The 18,997-nt window shown below is 46.7% G+C and overlaps 3 protein-coding genes across 3 annotated transcripts in view; all 3 read right to left on the bottom strand.

Annotated features, from left to right (window-relative positions):
- Positions 1-532: 532 nt before the first annotated feature.
- On the bottom strand, positions 533-17,619 carry LOC134676357 (fibrous sheath CABYR-binding protein-like). The gene is made up of 9 exons (XM_063534714.1): positions 17,461-17,619; positions 16,156-16,312; positions 15,508-15,631; positions 13,748-13,973; positions 12,707-12,815; positions 12,176-12,294; positions 7,758-7,869; positions 6,897-7,033; positions 533-6,258 (listed from the first exon to the last, which is right to left on the bottom strand). Exons 1-9 carry the CDS (start codon positions 17,617-17,619, stop codon positions 5,866-5,868), a joined length of 1,536 nt encoding a protein of 511 aa, XP_063390784.1. The 3' UTR covers positions 533-5,865.
- Positions 533-18,997, bottom strand: part of LOC134676438 (zinc finger protein 808-like) — a 359,726-nt gene continuing 341,261 nt past the window's right edge. Inside the window, exon 14 of the mRNA XM_063534833.1 lies at positions 533-3,348. The gene's annotated coding sequence lies outside the window, so the exon portion shown is untranslated. The remainder of the gene's footprint in view (positions 3,349-18,997) is intronic.
- LOC134676356 (AT-rich interactive domain-containing protein 5B-like) overlaps positions 18,033-18,997 on the bottom strand; it is an 81,549-nt gene continuing 80,584 nt past the window's right edge. The window contains exon 11 of the mRNA XM_063534713.1: positions 18,033-18,356. Coding sequence (XP_063390783.1) covers positions 18,129-18,356 — 228 coding nt within the window. The 3' untranslated portion in view covers positions 18,033-18,128. The remainder of the gene's footprint in view (positions 18,357-18,997) is intronic.

Raw genomic sequence — 18,997 nt, 5'->3', positions numbered from 1 at the left:
CACCTCGTCCCGCGCACCCCCGCATTTTTGGCATCATCGGCTGCATGAAATAATTGCTCTAAACTCGGTCTAGAGGATTCCTAGTCTATGCTTATTGGACACCACCTTCTCCATACAAACGTAGTGCCCATTTTCCCTGGATATAGATAGTATGGAAAATATTCTTAGAATTTGATATATAGTAACCAATGCCTCTTGGTTTGAATTAGAAAACGTAGTGATTATATGCTCTTTGTAGAAAAGAACAAAAAGAATAGATAGTATAGAGGGGTCCTGTCATTGTAAATTTTGTAGTCACAGTAAATTTACTGCCATCTATCGAGACACGTCTAAAACTCAAAATGAAAACGTATAAAATTATCCAAAAAATGTATAATATAGATAAATGATGTTATTATTTTTACTGTAAGTACTGCAACTTTGTTTAACTTTAAATTTAAATGATAAAGTTTAAGTTTAAATGATAAAGTTGTTTGTGCTTTGACACACACACAGGGTAAATAGGTTGGCGATTCAAAAATAATAAACTGCGTGAAATAAAACAATTTATAATTTTCATTATTTACTCGGTCGTCCGCACTCTTTCACAATAATATTTACATCGCGATCAAAACATTAACCTAAAAAACACTTAAGAGATGGAATCTATGAAACTATGTTTAGGCTCCGTCACCATCTGAGCAGCTTACCACTATAACATCGACTTGTACAAAGAGCTGCGGATATAACTAACCCCCTTCGAAACTTGTTTGTTTCGAAGAGGGGAAAAGGGGGAGGGTAGTTATCTCTGTAGCTTACTGTACTTTCTTTTCTTCGATCTATACTCAGCATTTTTGGGATCTTCATCTCTAAGTAGGTATATTACCTCCAGAAGTTCCATATTCAGAAAATAAGACAATAATTATGTTAAAATATAAAGCCGATATAGGTAATGACAATGAGCTTGTATTGAATCACATTAACAAAATTATCTTTGCACAAATCTGAATAACACATTTGCGTAATAAATTTTTTCTTAATAAATAGTACATACAAGTGTACATACGTGTGTGTACAGTCGACGTCAAAGATATGTCTACACTTTTCGCCTTATTACAAAGGAGTAAGGTGCAAAAGTGTAAACATATCTTTGACGTCGACTGTACCCCTGCAAACAAATTTATATGCAGGGGGGGGGACCTCTCTCTGCAGCTGACTGTACATCATCATCATCATCTCAGCCATAAGACGTCCACTGCTGAACATAGGCCTCCCCCTTGGACCTCCATACGTGCCGGTTGGAAAAACATGCGGCATGCGGCTGACTGTACATTAAGATTAATTACTTATGGTGTAGAAATTGCGCTATTATTCGTATTGAAGCTGTTCGGATGGGGACGCATCTTTAGAGCATTACTTGCCTGAAGGCCAGATCCATTTTATATTTCTCTAGGGTACTTTCCCATGCTTGGTTTTTGGAAGTTTTCTCAAACATCCATACATTTATGACTATTACGTTCCTGTCATATTCATATAGACGACATGACGTATGTGTACAGTCAACTGTAAAAATATAGGTGTAGACAACTTACTCAAAAATATGTCCCATAGTTCTTAATTCACTGACATAAAGAGTTATGGGACATATTTTTGAGATGATTTGTACACCCATATTTTTACAGTTGACTGTACAGATGTAGTGTATAATTGTTTTCCATCGTGTTTTCTCGGAAACGTTCGTATTTGTCATGCTTCTTCAGTCAACGTCAGTACTTTTTGTACCGAGACTGACTGAAATAGCAAGACACGTTCGGACGTTTCCGTGAAAAAAACGATGGAAAAGTAATTATGCACTACATTCGTATGGAAAATGATAACGGAATAAAAAATTTACACTTCAAAATATTGATTAGTAATAAAATAAAACATTCCAAATATACCTTTTTTTAGAAGCATGAAAAATCCCTCCAAAATATCAGTACGGTTCCGCCACAGACAAGTTACAGCTAGAAATGTGACAAATAATCATTACCATACAATAATTTATTTCACGAATATTTCAGAATCATAAACATTATAACAAGTCCTAGATCAGAACTTCAAATTAATTGTTGAATCAAAAACATACAAAGTTAGACCAAGAAAAGTCTGCAGCGATTTTGATAGCCCCGCGCAGTGCAAGTGTTATTTTAAACGTCAAACCGTTTGACGTATAAATAACACTTGCACTGCGTGGGCTAACAAAACCGCTGCAGACATTTCTTGGTCTAACTTTATGAAAAACTGAATTATAATATGTGACGTCCCACGGGTAAAGGTACCTTATGGCGGTTGGCGCTTACGCTATTATTAACGTCGCTCCAATATTATTGCGGCGCTATGCGACGTAAGCGCCAGCCGCCATAAGGTACCTTTTACCGTGGAACGTCACATATAATACATCTATTAAATAATTAAGACAACGCCCTTGGTACATGTTTGCTGATACATTTACAAAATCAAAATAAATATATATTAAAATGTCGTGAAGTGCAAACACAGGTAAATGTTATTCATCACATTGTTATTTAAATTAAAAACAATTATCACTATTTTATTATATACAAAACGCCCGAAACGAAAAGAAATCTAAATTGTTCCCACTTTTTTCGTTACATTTTCGCGACAGGAAGGACTTAGAATAGGGGGTATTACTGCAATGTTCTGCCGCCAGAGTGCAGCACTAGCGCCTCTAGTAAACCATAGAGTAACTTATACACACTGTGCTTTAAACTGTTTTTTTGACAAGTTTTCACAGACAATAAAATATGACATTGATGCATCAAGGCAGTTTGTTAACAAGGGCCTACCGGGAAAAGCGAAACTCGAAATTTAGTTATCTGCCTCTTTATCGCTCGAATAAGCAAGAGTGATAGAGAGGTTAAATAACGAAATTCCGATTTCTTGTAGTAGACCCCCAGATTGTGACGGATAGTGGTAGTGGCGCCCCCTACGCAGAGTTGCGCGTAATATTCCCTATTGTAATGCATTTTTATAACAGTTACATACAACTTTGCAATATTAAAACTTAGAAGTCAAAATTGGACTTTTTAAGAGTCACAAGTAGCCTGACCATGACTGCCTAGCAGTGTCAAACTGACATATTCGCTAACGTCTGCCTTGATTACTTTCTATACATCTCGCTCTCACCAGGCGTGGCTCACTCCGCGTCGCAACAAGTAGCTACAAGTACATCCGTTCCACACCAATTTTGGTGGCCATAAGCCGCGCGTGGCGCTGTCGCCACCTAGCGGCCTCTGTCCTGATCGTAACAGACGCGTTTTGTTAGAGAGTGAGTCTTCTGTACCTAGTACTATTATTTATTCAGTGCTAATACGCGCGTACGAGCGAGATGCATAGAAAGTATACAAGTACGTACATGGTGTGTCGGACCATGTGGCTTTAAATCCAGGGCTTGATTTTACTCGCTAAACTGAGCTACTTTTACTATGGGACCAACCCTGAAATCGGGGAATATTTTTGGCTTTTCCATAGAAAACGTCGACATCTGATCAGCCAAAATGTATGAAAAAGTAAAAAAAAAATTCGGGATTTCGGGGTTGGTGCCATAATAAAAGTAGCTTAGTTTAGCGAGTAGAATCGAGCCCTGGATTTAAAGCCCGATGGTCAGACACACACTGTATAATACAATTTGTATATTTGTCTCTTCCTGTCGCTACAGAGATCAGCTGGTGGCCAGCATGCCCTGAGCCACATCGAGGCGGCATCTCAAGCAAGACTTCAGTTTTTAGTTCTTATGGTTTCTGTCCATTGGGGCAATTTTGCCAGCATCAAGGTTGGGGGGCCAAAAATGTGACATTTCTGCAGTGGGCATTACGGAGCGATTCGGGAAATGAATTAGAGATGCACTAGACATGAAATAGTAAAGATAAACGTAAACGTTCCACGGCAAAAGGTACCTTATGGCGGCTGGCGCTTACGCTATTATTAACGCCGCTCCAATATTCAGCCGGGGCAAAGGTACCTTTTGCCGTGGAACGTCACATATCTTTACTATTTCATGTCTAGTGCATCTCTAATTGACCGTAGTTATGCAGAAAACGACCAACTCAATTTTTTTACCAATGCAGAAAGCGACCAAAGCTACCGAGTTAGGGTGTAAGGTGTAAGTTACTTTGACAAAAATAAAAAGTTGGTCGCTTTCTACAGAACTACGGTCAATTCATTTCCCGAATCGCGCCGTAATGCACAAATATGTCGCGTAAGGCGTCGAGAGGTCGTGGGATCGGAGAGGTTCCTGTCGTCTAACAAACTGTCAAAAAAAGCACCCCTATCTACGGAAGTCGGATATTACCGGCCAGTAAAATGTGCCCCGTATTTGTTGTTAGCGTCTACGTACGGAGATTACCGGTTATTTTCCCCGCAGTCGAAAATCAGTTTTATTTTAAACCAAAATAAAGCTGCTTTTCGACTGCGATTTTACGATAAAAATCCGTTGTGACAAATCATAGCTTTTTTTCTCCTACCATAATCGAATGAGCTCTTGTTCTGAGTAGGTACAGTCAACTGTAAAAATATGGGTGCACAAATCATCTCAAAAATATGTCCCATAGCCCTTATGTCAGCGAATTAAGAACTATGGGACATATTTTTGAATAAGTTGGCTACACCTATATTTTTACAGTTGACTGTACCTAGATTATGTAAGACCCACTTGCACCATTTCATTAACCCGGAGTTAATCGGTTAAACTGTTAACCCAGTGTCAAATTGTACTGGTAACCATGGTTACTCCATGGTTTAACCGGTTAACCCCGGGTTAGTGAATGGTGCGTGTGGCCCTAAACCTTCCAAATGTAAAAAAGCGAGGGTAGTTTTCGACAGCCTAACCTTACACTATGCTCGATGCCGCCTCGATGAAGCCAAAAGGTGATCGCGACATTTGGTAAAAATGACAGCTTTTTCCAAAATATTCCTTAAAACCTGTTTTCGCTCCCGCCATTCCGAGTCCCATTTATCTACCTTAAATCTACGTAATATACAATTTGTTTTGGCCATCAACATTCATACATTTAGTTTAGAATCTAAAACAGGTTTCAAGTTTACATTAATCTTCATTTTTCCTTCAGATAATTGTCACAGAAATGCTGTCATTTTTACCACCGCGCGATTTAATTTATCACACAGAGACTAGATTAATTTTTCGTTGTCGGCGTCACCCCCAAAAGTCCGGAATACCCCCTAAACTGATTCGCCATGAAATCCCTGTACATGGCCAACTGCCTCTGGTCCATGGAACCGGCGAGACTACTATACAAAGCACTCATGTACATAGGGTCTACATACGGCATGCTAGGAACATTTTTCTGCATATCCATCATCTGTTGCAAGCTATTCTGGCCCTTAAAAACGTTCTGCAGCATGTTGTTTTGGAGTAAATTCGTTTGGGAGTTTCCAGAGCCGGTGGAGGATGTAGGGGATACATCGTCTCTCTGGTTCACCTGGTAATTCGGGACTACTATAGGAGGTTTCTTGGACTGCGAAGGGCTGGTATAAGATTTCGGGTACTCCTTAGGGGGCGTCGGAGTTTTCGCAGGGACGAATTTGCCGTTCGAAGATCGTTTCTGCTGCCTAGATTTAGTAGGGGTCTGAGATTTGGGGTTCACGAGAGTTATTTCCAAATTGGAGCCCACGACGGCTTTCCCGTCTATTAGGGTGTAGTTTTTATTTAAATTTTGGGGGGGAACTTTGGAGGGGGAGGGGACGCTCGGGATTCTGACTATCTCTACGGCGGGCTTGGGGCCCGCGGGCGCCGTCTTGCAGGTCAAGTCTAGTATATCCTGCGGGGGGGTGGAGGGTACCGCGGCCGTGCTGTTCCGCTGCGGCTTAAGAGGAGTTCCGAGCAACACGTGGGGGGGAGGCATGAAGGGGTCCTTGGGGTTCCCGTAGACCGTTTTCTCCGGCCCCGAAGATCCGAAAGCGCTGGTGGCCTGGATGACTTTGGGGGGCACGCCGTTGGGGTAGGCGGGGGGGAGGATGTTGTACATCTGGAAGATCTGGGCCTGCGTCATGATCTGGTGCTGCACGGCGGGGGCGAGCACTAGGGGCGGGAGGGGGGGCGCGGGCGGCGCGGGGGGCCAGGAGGGGGCGCCGGGGGAGCGCGGTGACCTCGAGGCCGCGCTCCTTGAGGATGTCTAACTTCTTCTTTTTGACGGCCTGGGGGCTCTCCGGGTACTCGTCCAAGTCTATGATCTCTGGCGTTTTGGGTTTGTACGGGACCTGGAAAACAAAATGTAAAACTTAAATCGACATAAAACACGGAAGGTTCTGAAGTATTGGTGCGATAGACCAGGTAGGTGCACACAGTCGCACTTCTCACTCACTACATACAAAATCCAATCTGTAATGACACACGTCAAAGACAAAATCTTGCACATCTCGATCTCTTTTTGTGTACGGATGAGTCACACCGCGCTAGAGTCAGTCCATTAAAAGTCTGCAGCGGATTTGATAGCCGACGCGGTGCACGTGTTATTTCAAACGTCAAACTTCTATGAAATTATGACGTATAAATGACACTTGCACTGCGTGGGCTTTCAAATCGGCTGCAAACTTTTCTTGGTCCGACTCTAGTTGTGTGCATGCCCAGATGGGCATGTGCTTCGGCAGAGGGGAAATAGTGCGAATGACGACTCCCTTCCCGGTGTAGCTCAAAGATTTACGTATATTTACCGGTCCCGCGAGGCCTACGGACCGACGAGGGGGTGTAGCGCGAGGCCTACGGACCGACGAGGGGGTGTAGCGCGAGACCTGCAGACCGTCGAGGGGGTGTAGCGCGAGACCTGCAGACCGTCGAGGGGGTGTAGCGCGAGGCCTGCAGACCGGCAAGGGGGTGTAGGGAGTGTAATAGTAGTTACCTCGACGATCTCGTCGTCGCTGTGCGCGGGCGGCGGCGGCGGGTGGTGGATGCCGAAGTTGGTGACGGGGCCGGGGCCGGAGGCCACCGAGGCCGGCGGGGAGGACGAGGCCGAGTCCGGCCTCAGGGACCCGGGCGCTGTAACAATAACGCTCAAAATTAGATTAAGTTTTTTGTCAAAAATTTCATTTTACATTTCACGTGCGCGTTGTGTTGTAGTAGTATGTGGGTGTAGTGTACAGCAGCGGTCGGCAACAAGCGGCCCGCGGGCCGCATCGCCAACCTCTCACTTGCGGCCCGCGAGCCTCCCTGGCTATTTTGTATGTAATATTGACAAACGAGAATGTCTGATAAAGTCATAGATATTAACAAACATCAATTAACAAAACAACAAATTATGTGGGTGTAGTGTGCAGTGTGTGGGTGTAGTGCACAATGTGTGGGTGTAGTGCGCAGTGTGTGGGTGTAGTGCGCAGTGTGTGGGTGTACTGCGCAGTGTGTGGGTGTACTGCGCAGTGTGTGGGTGTAGTGCGCAGTGAGTGGGTGTAGTGCGCAGTGTGTGGGTGTAGTGCGCAGTGTGTGGGTGTAGTGCGCAGTGTGTGGGTGTAGTGCGCAGTGAGTGGGTGTAGTGCGCAGTGTGTGGGTGTAGTGCGCAGTGTGTGGGTGTAGTGCGCAGTGTGTGGGTGTAGTGCGCAGTGTGTGGGTGTAGTGCGCAGTGTGTGGGTGTAGTGCGCAGTGTGTGGGTGTAGTGCGCAGTGTGTGGGTGTAGTGCGCAGTGTGTGGGTGTAGTGCGCAGTGTGTGGGTGTAGTGCGCAGTGTGTGGGTGTAGTGCACAGTGTGTGGGTGTAGTGTGGGTACTCACGCGTGCTGGCGGGCGCGTTGTGGTGCGCGCGCGCCGGCTTGACGCGCACGGCGCGCAGCGAGCTCCGCGCGGGCGCCGCCGCCCCGCCCGGCGCCGCCCCTGCCGCCCGACTCTGCAATACAATATACTACTTCATCAACGACATCAATATGTCGGCGGCAGATCGTAAAATCAGGCATATCGAGATATTTATTTATTTATTTAATCTTTATTGCACAAAAGAAAAATCTTATAGTACAAAAGGCGGACTTAATGCCATAAGGCTATTCCTAGGTTCCTAGGCATATCATGACACCTGGAACCTGGGCTCCCGCAGGCCGGATTGGAACGCTGTCGGCGGGCCGGATTGATACACTTCACGGGCCGGATTTGGCCCGCGGGCCGGGGTTTAGAGAACCCCGCTTTAAAGACAATGGGTCCCATACAAACATTTCATCCTCAAAACAAACCTGATCGACTGATACCATTCATAATTTTTTTTTTTTTTTATTATGAATGGGCTTACTCATGGCCACAGACTAGCCGAGGCGTAGACGTGGCCTACGATGGAGCGAGCTCGCCCAGAAGGTGCCTGTTCACTCTTGATTTGAAGGTTGCCGGGTTATAAGAACACGGAAATATAGACGCCGGCAAGGAATTCCATTCCTTGGCAGTGCGCATAAGGAAAGTAGAAGCAAAGCGCTTCGTGCGAATTGGAGGAATATCTACCAAGTAAGGATGGAAACCGGCCGTGCGTCTAAAAGTCCGATGGTAGAATGGGGACGGTGGAATAAGCTCGTGTAGCTCTTGGGCACACTCCCCGAAGTGCAACCTGTAGAATACCGACAGGCTGGCGACTTTCCGCCGATGGGCCAAAGACTGAAGCTTAGCCTTTAGCTTCTTGTCGCCAATCATCCTCCTGGCTCTGCGCTCCACTGAGTCCAAAGCGGCGAGTTGGTATTTAGCTGAGCCATCCCACAGGTGGCTGCAATACTCCATACACGACCGGACTTGAGCTTTGTAAAGTGTTAGAAGCTGTCCAGGTGTGAAGTATCGCTTCACCTTATTTAGGACGCCCAGCTTTCTGGCCGCAGTTTGTGCTTTAGACTCAATGAAACTGCCGAAGCTGAGGACTGAACTCAGCTCCATGCCGAGGAGTTCCAGGCTGTCGGCAATAGGTACAGATGCACCCCGGAAAGAAGGAGTCAGGTCGAATGGACTCCGTTTTGCGGAAAATAGACACGTCTGCGTTTTGGAGGCATTGAACGTGACCAGATTGTCATCACCCCACTGGGAAACGAGACTAAGGGTCAAGTTCATTCGCTCAACCATGGCCTCTCTCTGTGAACGTATATCCTCCCTGCTGTCCCCTGCACTAGCCAAATATCTCTCAACAACCGTACTGTCATCTGCATAACCTACAATGCTGGGCTGCAGCATGTCGTTAATGTGGAGCAGGAAAAGGGTTGCGGAGAGAACAGACCCCTGAGGAACACCGGCGTCAATGGCCATGAGGTCCGAAGAGCAGCCATCAATAACTACTCTGATCGACCGTTCACTCAAGAAATCAGATAGCCAGCTACAAAAGTCAGCAGGGATGCCGTATGCAGGAAGCTTGCTAAGGAGACTTGCGTGCCAAACCCTGTCAAAGGCCTTCGAGATGTCCAGTGAAACAGCAAGCGCTTCACCGTTCCTCTCGATGGCCTCGCCGCAGCAGTGCGTGACATACGCTAAAAGATCCCCAGTAGACCGACCTCGGCGAAAGCCATATTGACGGTCACTGAGCAGATCATTTGCTTCGAGGTATGCCAGCAGCTTGCCGTTAAGTACCCTTTCCATGACTTTACAGAGCATGGAGGTAATGGCGATTGGTCGGTAATTGCAGGGATCAGCACGACTACCCTTCTTGGGTACTGGCTGCACGTTTGCAAGCTTCCAGGATTTCGGCACCGTTCTTGTTTGGAGAGAGAGGCGGTACAGGCGTGTCAGTACAGGAGACAACTCAGGTGCACACTGCTTTAGTACACGTGCAGGTATACCGTCTGGTCCATTGGCCTTATTCACGTCAAGATTCTGATGCAGAGCTCGGCGTACCTCTTTTTGATGAATAGCAATTCTCTGCATAGAGGAACTGCATTGAGGTAGCGTAGGTGGAAGTTTTGAGCCTGCGTCTAGACGTGAATTGCTCGCAAACAGAGAAGCAAACAAGTTTGCTTTCTCTGTCGCGGAGTGGGCCAGTGTCCCATCAGGTTTCTGCAGAGGTGGCAATGTGGGTCGGCAGAAGTTGGATTCGACCGCTTTCGACAGGGACCTGAACCGCTTGCTACCAGGAGGGTAGGAGGCGAGTTTGGCCCCTATTCGACTGACGTGGTCGAATCGAGCCTTTCGAAGCACCCGTTTGCAGGACTTGGCAGCTGAGTTAAAGACTTTTTTCCTCGCGCGAACCCTCTGTGCTCCAGCTTTGGTATCGCGGGCTAATACCCAAGCCTGGTATGCAGACTGCTTAAGGGCCTCGGCTCGAGCACAGTCCGAATTGTACCATGCTCGGGTCTTGTGATCGAGCGATAGGTCGGAGAACGGAATGAAATATTCCATTCCCTGCCGAATCACATCCGCAACAGCCTCAGCAGAACACGAGGGGTCACCCGAAGAAAAACAGACCTGCTGCCAGGGGAAAGACGCAAAGAAATGCCGCATCTCATCCCAGTCCGCTGACTCGTATCGCCATACTCTCCTCGTGCCCCTAGGGCAGAGATCAGGAGGAGAGTGGATCGACACGGATTTCACTAGACAGTGATCGGACGATCCTAGCGGAGCTGAGACCGAAACCGAGTGCCTGTCTGGATCAGTTGTCAGCAGAAGGTCAAGGCAATTGGGTGTATGGTCGGTAACATCCGGTATCCGCGTCGCAACATTTACCAGCTGGGTAAGGTTCAGGGATACAGCAAATTTGCGCGCTTCCCTCCCAGCGTGGCAAGTATTCTTGAACGGGAACAGCCACTCCTCGTGGTGGGCGTTAAAGTCCCCAAGGAATACGAGTTGAGCCGCAGGGTACCGCTGTTGGGCTTTATCTGCCATCTCAGTAAGGTGGTCAAAGAGCCTAGTTGTCTCCTGGTTTCCGCTGTGCGATCGGTAGACACAGGCATACAGAGTTTTCTCTGAGCCCGAGTCAACCATAATCCACAAAGTGGAAAACCCAGCCGCCTCAAAGCAACGGAGACGCTTGCAGCAAATGTCATCGCGGACGTACACACAGACCCCAGCACGTGCTCTGAACTTATGTTCCAGTGAGTAGCCTGGGTAGTTGAGGTACGACGCGTCCGCTGGGGTTTTGATTTGCGTCTCCGTCAAAAAGAATAGGTGCGGTTTTTCGGTTTCAAGATGGTGGTGGACCGGATCGATATTTGAGTGCAACCCCCTGAGGTGCACTTTCAATGGGAGGAAGTGCAGCCGGTGTTTAACCCTATTCTTTTTTCTTTTCAATTTCATATTTGTGGAGTGTGGGATGGGTGAAAAAATGCCTGTCGAGGTGTTGCGTTTACCAATTGGATCACTTGAGCTAATCCGGACAATGAGGAGCTCACTTGGAGACTGCGGGGACGCCCGAGCCCCCCTGAAATAACCCACCGGGTCCTCCCGTCCAGTCGCCAACTGGCACGGTGGAGCTATTCCAGGATTTTTCGCTAGGTGGCGGGGCAGCCTCTCGCACGTGGCTGTCGTACAATTGGGCCCCCAACTTCCTGCGGTCGGCCACCGGCAAGACCGTGCCTCGGATCCCGCTACCCTCCAGCGTGAGCCGCTCGGCCCGACGTCACTCAGGAATCCAAAAACCGGCATTATGCAACACAACTGACAGCCAATCATCCCCCAAAGGCACTGGTACTCCCGCACATAGACGAAACGCAGCAAGGCTGCTTGGCGCCTGACTCCGGCGGGAGGGTGGTAGCAAACCAGGCGGCCCCTTGCGGGACCTACCACCGCTAAAAAAATGTCAAATACTAGGGATGTACCGACTAGTCGCCGATTATTGGGCCTCATTTATAATCAGCAAAAATGGCCGATTAGACGGCACTTTATAAGTGCCAGACAATCAAAGCAAAAAAAAAACTGCGTATATTTAAGGTACTTACAAAAACTTTTGTTCGAATAATTGACCGTGTGGTCGCTTTCTTATGTCCGATTGTCCGGCTATCATATGAATAGCCTTAGGATTTATTTATTTATATTATTTTATTTTTTAGCGTTACTATAGGTAATATGATAAATAGTGCGACGAAGGAGCAAAAACGATTGTTATTTAAGTGAGCTAAACCGAACTTAGACAAAACTAATAATCTGGCCGACTAATCGGCCATCCGAGCGCCGATTAGTCGGCTAGTCGGCCAAATCAATAGTCGGTAACATCACTATCAAATACCCTATTCTGAGAGCATTGTTACCTGGTCTTTGGGCAGCGTGTGGCCGTTGACGAGACTCGAGAGGGAGCTGAGGGCGCTGCTTGACACTAACTCTTGCTGCGCCGTCGCTATCTCCGACAGGAACTTACTGTCCGCGTTGCCTGTAACAAAACCAAATTATTTATAGATATCTGAGAGACCGAGCTTTACTCGGAAAACATATAAAAACTCATTGATAAATATGAGAAAACAATTGCTGTAACAAAATAAATAAATGATAAATCTAGCCCTAAATTAGGCTGAGGCATTGTTCCCAGGATGCTGACCGCGTTCCCCCTCTGCACAGCAAGGCTGAGTTTTTGTGCAAAAAAGGGGCAGCTCGTAGGTCGCCAGACACCCAGACTAGTTTGGTAAAAAGAACTATGGGACATATTTTTGAATAAGTTGGCTACACCCATACTGTACAAGACCGGAAAATACGAAACCGGCTGCCAAGTGCGATTGAAGAGTGAAAAACCAGGTCTTACAATAAACGCGAGGCTGGCATTCCTGTAAATAGTAAAATAAACTAACCCAGATTTAGTTTAGCCTTGAGTTCGGAGTAGAAGGCATCTTGCGGCTCCTGCTTTTCCTTCTTAGGCTCTTCTAGAAGCTTCTCCACCGGCTTCACGCTTATTTTCACCTGCAAAAGAAACATATCACATAAGTTGAAGCTGACAAGTTGGTATTTGTTTTCTTTTTAATAATTTCTAAGCCTAGACACCCCTATTCCATGAGCTGTCCCGTACAAACGCATATTATTTTAGTTTATTATTACCCACATGTTCCTACTCCATCCAAGGTGGATCCAAAATTCCATGATGTTGTGGCTTACTGTCTCATATACTCCTGGTACTCAAAAACTCACAGTATCCCCTCGTTCGGGACAGTTAAAGGGATATATATCAGAAATCTTACTTCGGCGGTAAGCTTCGCTAGTTCTCGGCGCGCGCCAGTTCTATGGTGACGGTCGGGTGGTCCAAGATTCCGTGACATTGCAACTATTAACATCTTATGGTCTCCTGGTACTTAAAAACTCACCTTACCTTTACTTTCGGTACGGGACTCGATTCCCAGCTGTCCGCCAGCCCTATGGTGACTCTTACTGTCTCATATACTCCTGGTACTTAAAAACTCACAGTATCTCCTCGTTTGGGACAGTACTAAAGAGACATATGTTATAAATCTTACTTTATTTTCCTCCTTCGGTGGTAAGGAGTCCAGGAACTCTCTGTTCAGCTCTTCAGCAGGTTTGGACGTGACGCTGAAGTCTTTGGCCTCTTCCTTGGGCACGGGACTGGGTTCCCTGCTGTCCGCCAGCTCGATGGTGACTCTTACTGTCTCATATACTCCTGGTACTTAAAAACTCACAGTATCCCCTCGTTCGGGACAGTTAAAGGGATATATATCAGAAATCTTACTTCGGCGGTAAGCTTCGCTAGTTCTCGGTGCGCGCCAGTTCTATGGTGACGGTGGGGTGGTCCAAGATTCCATGACATCGCATCTCTTAACATCTTATGATCTCCTGGTACTTAAAATCTCACCTTAACTTCACTAATATGTTATAAATCTTACTTTATTTTCCTCCTTCGGTGGTAAGGAGTCCAGGAACTCCCTGTTCAGCTCTTCAGCAGGTTTGGACGTGACGCTGAAGTCTTTCGCCTCTTCCTTGGGCACGGGACTCGGTTCCCTGCTGTCCGCCAGCTCTATGGTGACGGTGGGTTGCTCGACGGCCCCGTTCAGTTTGGGTAGCGTTCGGAGTCCGGCGGACACTTCGTGCTTCTCTAGGGATAGCAGGAATCTGGAATCAAGGACATTGGGCCGTTATAATATTTAAAACTTCCGCGTTTTGAAAACATATTTATCATCATCATCATCTCAGCCATAAGACGTCCACTACTGAACATAGGCCTCCCCCTTGGACCTCCATACGTGCCGGATGGGGGGTGAATGCCATAATCGTCACGCTTGGCAGGCGGGTTGGCGATCGCAGTCGAGTACACCGAATTTGAGGGACGCTGCTGCCCGTCCATTGGTGGTCTTGGACGTGGTTTAAGGACATACCCGGGTCCAAAAAACGAAAGAATCGAAAACATATTAACTCACAATAAATTTATTCAAATACCTTTATTTACCGACATTTCGACACAGGTTTCACTGGTCGGGGTCGCGGCTAACTGATGTCCCAGTAAAATATCAAAATAGAGATTTGTGCAACTACCCGACGAAAAGTTTGTGGAAAAGTTAAAGGTTGAAGAAGGTAGAGAGGCAATAGAGAGTACTCTCTCCAGGCGGGTGTTATGCCTTGGGACCGAAGTCCATTGAGAGTTGGTCGGAAGTTATTATATAGAAACTGACATTATAACTCCGTAAGCGCGATGTAGGTCTCAATACTAATTGCGTTCTAGACGTAGTATCTTCTTAGCAGTTTGTGCGTTCTAAGCTCCCTAACGCCATCTGTTAGATTATTATGGCACGACGTTGGCATTGACAGCTAGAGGAGACGCCACAAGGTAATTAAATAAAATTCGCGTTAGACCCGTCTAAAAATGAGAGTTAATATTGGGCCGTTAATTCGAGTGTGTATCCTTATATTTGTGTGAACAATCAATGAAATTGACGCATCTGTGATTGATGTAGTCTACATCAGTAATTCGTTAACGTTTGATATAGCCGCACCAATAAAACTCTGCAGCGGATTTGATAGCCCACGCGGTGTAAGTGTTATTTATACGTGATAATTTCATCTAAGTTTGACGTTTAAAATGACACTTGCACTGCGTGGGCTATCAAAATCGCTGCAGACTTTTTACGGTCTAACTCTACGTCATAAATGCTACATCATTTAGGTGCATGATTGTTTTCCACCGTATTCTCTCGGAAACGTTCGTATTTGTCATGCTACTTCAGTCAACCTCAGTACTTTTTGTACCGAGACCGACTGAAATGGCAAGACACGTATCCTGGGGTTGGTATTGGTATACTGTATAAAAGCCGGGCAAGTGCGAGTCGGACTCCCGCACGAAGGGTTCCGTACCATAATGCAAAAAAAAAGCGGTCACCCATCCAAGTACTGACCCCGCTCGACGTTGCTTAACTTCGGTCAAAAATCAAGTTTGTTGTATGGGAGCCCCACTTAAATCTTTATTTTATTCTGTTTTTAGTATTTGTTGTTATAGCGGCAACAGAAATACATCATCTGTGAAAATTTCATCTGTCTAGCTATCACGGTTCGTGAGATACAGCCTGGTGACAGACGGACGGACTGACGGACAGCAGAGTCTTAGTAATAGGGTCCCGTTTTACCCTTTGGGAACGGAACCCTAATGATGTACCTCTCGTAGTGTCGCCTCGCGGTGTTGGGCTGAGGGGGGTGGATCTGCCGCCATAACTTGTGCCTGCAGGCCGCTTCGTAGCCCCCAGCGTTCGTCACGGAGTGATACAGCGCTCTCAGCGACACTGAAACAAAAAAATATTGATAACACTCGCTATAGTTCGTTTTTTTAGCAGAGAAGAACTTGAAAGAAGGTAAGCGATCTTGGTATGTCTTTTAATTGAAAAACGCTTTTTAAAAATCAATAACTATTACTTATGAAAGCAGAAGAATATAAATGATAGTACTACGTAGATTCATAATTGTTACATATTTGCCGTAACTTATTTTTAAAATGTGTTTTTCAATTAAAAGACACATCAAGATTGTTTACCTTATTTCTAATGCAAAAAAAACGAAGTATAGCTCGGCCACAGAATTGCATGCAACTTCTCACACAATTACATGAGAATCGGTTGTCAAATACCTGTACCTATAGTATGTGTCTTTAGATATATGTACCTATAAAAGAATGTAAACAAACCGCGTATTGTATTACAATAAGCAACGTAAAAATGAAGCTACTATAATTCTATTCTGCTACTATATTATATTAAGCTACTATGCTATTCACCATGTGTCAACCCTTTTATTAATTCTGTATACTCACGGTCTTTCAGCGAGTGTGCGGGTTTGAAGGTCTCCCCCCTCTGCTTGTAGAAGTGCTTGAGCTGGTCGAGGAAGGCGCGGTCCTCGGCGCTGGCCTCCTTGTCGTCCTCGTCGCTGTACCGCGGCGCGCCGTTGCGGAGCGACAGTCGCCGCGGGGGCTGAGGCTGAAACATACATGGTATTGTCACTTGGAATGTCGAAATTCGACGCCGCACCAAGGTGCGAGACGTGGGTGACGTCATCACCAAGCATTAAATGGAGTTAGGCAGGAACCCACTCTTCCACAACGCCTCATGAGGTGTCTGTGACTCACCTCAGCAGGTGGCTCAACGCGTTTCTGCGAGTCGCTGTCGCTAGATCTGTCGGAGAAAGACGGCGAGTGGTTGGAGGCCCGTTTCCGACGCCGGCCCCGCGGTCGCCCTTTCAGTATCAGCTAGATATGAGCGCCGCGCCGGCGCGCCGCCGCCGCCGACAAAATTTTCGCGCCGCCGCCGCCGACGCTGCGCTATCGGCGTGGCATCGGCGTGACCTTGTTAGATACTACTACTTTCAGAATCAGATAATATGATTTTTATCTAGTTTAGATCTTTAACGGCGCCAGTCTGAATAGCTTATAGATATTCAAAAGGTATTTTATGTCCATATAATCCAGAAATATCGAAAATTTTCTGTTTGGTAACCGCGCTACTAGTGTTAGGGCAACGAAATGACTAAATTTGCCAGCTGGCTAGCTCATCCGTCATTCACCGCGAATTTTAAACATTGCAAGCATGGTTGAATGTCTTTAAAAGGTGTAAAAGGGGGCTTATTTCAAAGGTCCGGCCGTTGGTTTCGCATGGAAGGCATCGGAAACGGAATCGGGTCTCATTTAAACTTGGCCATTGTTCAAATTTCAAGCTTTGCTCTCTCGTAGCCCAATCTTTGGCCTCGCTTCGCTCGCATCGAAGTAAGCCGCTATCTGAACCTCCAAGTTTTCGGCCTGTTTGGAGCCTAACTTTCGGCCTCGCTTTTAAAATGCTTGGTTATTGGTTCGTCTCCGATCTTAGCTCCACTACCAGCACGGCCTTTGGCCTCGCACGAATATACCTGCAGGAAAGCTATACACCATTCATTTACATGTAAAAATAAAATTTTATCGAGGTTTGAAAGTCAAATTTCACCCAACTCACCCCGTTGGGTGAAATTTGACTTTCAAACCTCGATAAAATTTTATTTTTACATGTAAATGAATGGTGTATATTCTAATCAGCTCGCGCTGGTTGTAGACTACTCTTAGTAAACCCCTCATGAGGTGCCTGTGACTCACCTCAGCAGGTGGCTCGACGCGTTTCTGCGAGTCGCTGTCGCTAGATCTGTCGGAGAGAGACGGCGAGTAGTTGGAGGCCCGTTTCCGACGCCGACCCCGCGGTCTTCCCTTCAGTATCAGCTCGAGCTGGTTGTAGACTACTCTTAATAAACCCCTCATGAGGTGCCTGTGACTCACCTCAGCAGGTGGCTCGACGCGTTTCTGCGAGTCGCTGTCACTAGATCTGTCGGAGAGAGACGGCGAGTGGTTGGAGGCCCGTTTCCGACGCCGACCCCGCGGTCTTCCCTTCAGTATCAGCTCAAGCTGGTTTTAGACTACTCTTAGTAAACCCCTCATGAGGTGTCTGTGACTCACCTCAGCAGGTGGCTCGACGCGTTTCTGCGAGTCGCTGTCACTAGATCTGTCGGAGAGAGACGGCGAGTGGTTGGAGGCCCGTTTCCGACGCCGACCCCGCGGTCTTCCCTTCAGTATCAGCTCGAGCTGGTTGTAGATTGTAGACTACTCTTAATAAACCCCTCATGAGGTGCCTGTGACTCACCTCAGCAGGTGGCTCGACGCGTTTCTGCGAGTCGCTGTCACTAGATCTGTCGGAGAGGGACGGCGAGTGGTTGGAGGCCCGTTTCCGACGCCGGCCCTGCGGTCGCCCCTTCAGTAACAGCTCGAGCTGCTTATAGACTAACTCCTCTTCGTAAACGCGTCATGAGGTGTCTGTGACTCACCTCAGCAGGCTGCTCGACGCGCTTCTGCGAGTCGCTGTCGCTAGATCTGTCGGAGAGAGACGGCGAGTGGTTGGAGGCCCGTTTCCGACGCCGGCCCCGCGGTCGCCCCTTCAGTTTCGGCGCTAGCTGGTTGCAGACAAACTCGTGACCTTCAAGTTCTGGGTACTCGAATGTGTCCTAGAAAAGAGGTTATATGTTAGACGAACAAAGACATAGGTGAGCAATTCTCAAAAAGTTTGTACATTTCGATCACATCTTAGAAAGTTTCTAAAGCCGACCACTGACTAACAGTCCCCCGGGCGATATCGGCCGGTCAGTTGTTCGGAACTGTCAAATTTTTGTTCTAACTGACAGGCCGTTACCGTCCGGCGGCCTGTTAGTCAGTGGTCGGCTTAAGAAACATTCCTTTCTACAAGCTTTTATTTAGTTTCAGTCCCGTTGTCGGTCTGTAATCAAATCTTCCAAGTTAAATTTGATCCACTTCCCGGTTTCCGATTGAGCTGAAATTTTGCATGCAGGTATAAATTGGATGACAATGCAATATTATGGTACCATCGAGCTGATCTGATGATGGAGACAGGAGGTGGCCATCGGAACTCTGTGATGAAACAACGCAACCTAATTGTGTTAGGGGTTTTCAGAATTGTCTCGATGAGTATTAGTTGTCTGTCGTAAGAAAAGTACAGTCAGCGATAAAAGCTTGTACCAAAAATGAAATTTTTGCCAAAAACTTCATCATCACCATCATCATCTAAGATGTCCACTGCTGAACATAGGCCTCCCCCTTGGACCTCCATTCGTACCGGTTGGAAGCGACT

Source organism: Cydia fagiglandana, chromosome 24, assembly GCF_963556715.1.
Source record: "Cydia fagiglandana chromosome 24, ilCydFagi1.1, whole genome shotgun sequence".
Taxonomy (NCBI): Eukaryota; Metazoa; Arthropoda; class Insecta; order Lepidoptera; family Tortricidae; genus Cydia; species Cydia fagiglandana.
Note: the sequence above shows the minus strand (reverse complement) of the source record. Positions and strands in the feature narration are given on the sequence as shown.

What these genes read in the sequence shown, in the direction of transcription:
- LOC134676357 (XM_063534714.1), bottom strand. Translation starts at nt 17,619, where the DNA reads ATGAGGGGTTTATTAAGAGTAGTCTACAACCAGCTCGAGCTGATACTG. An exon ending in GCGTCGAGCCACCTGCTGAG is followed by an intron (nt 16,313 to 17,460) that starts GTGAGTCACAGG and finishes TTTCAGCCTCAG; the next exon opens with CCCCCGCGGCGACTGTCGCT. An exon ending in GCGAGGCGACACTACGAGAG is followed by an intron (nt 13,974 to 15,507) that starts GTACATCATTAG and finishes CCTTGATTCCAG; the next exon opens with ATTCCTGCTATCCCTAGAGA.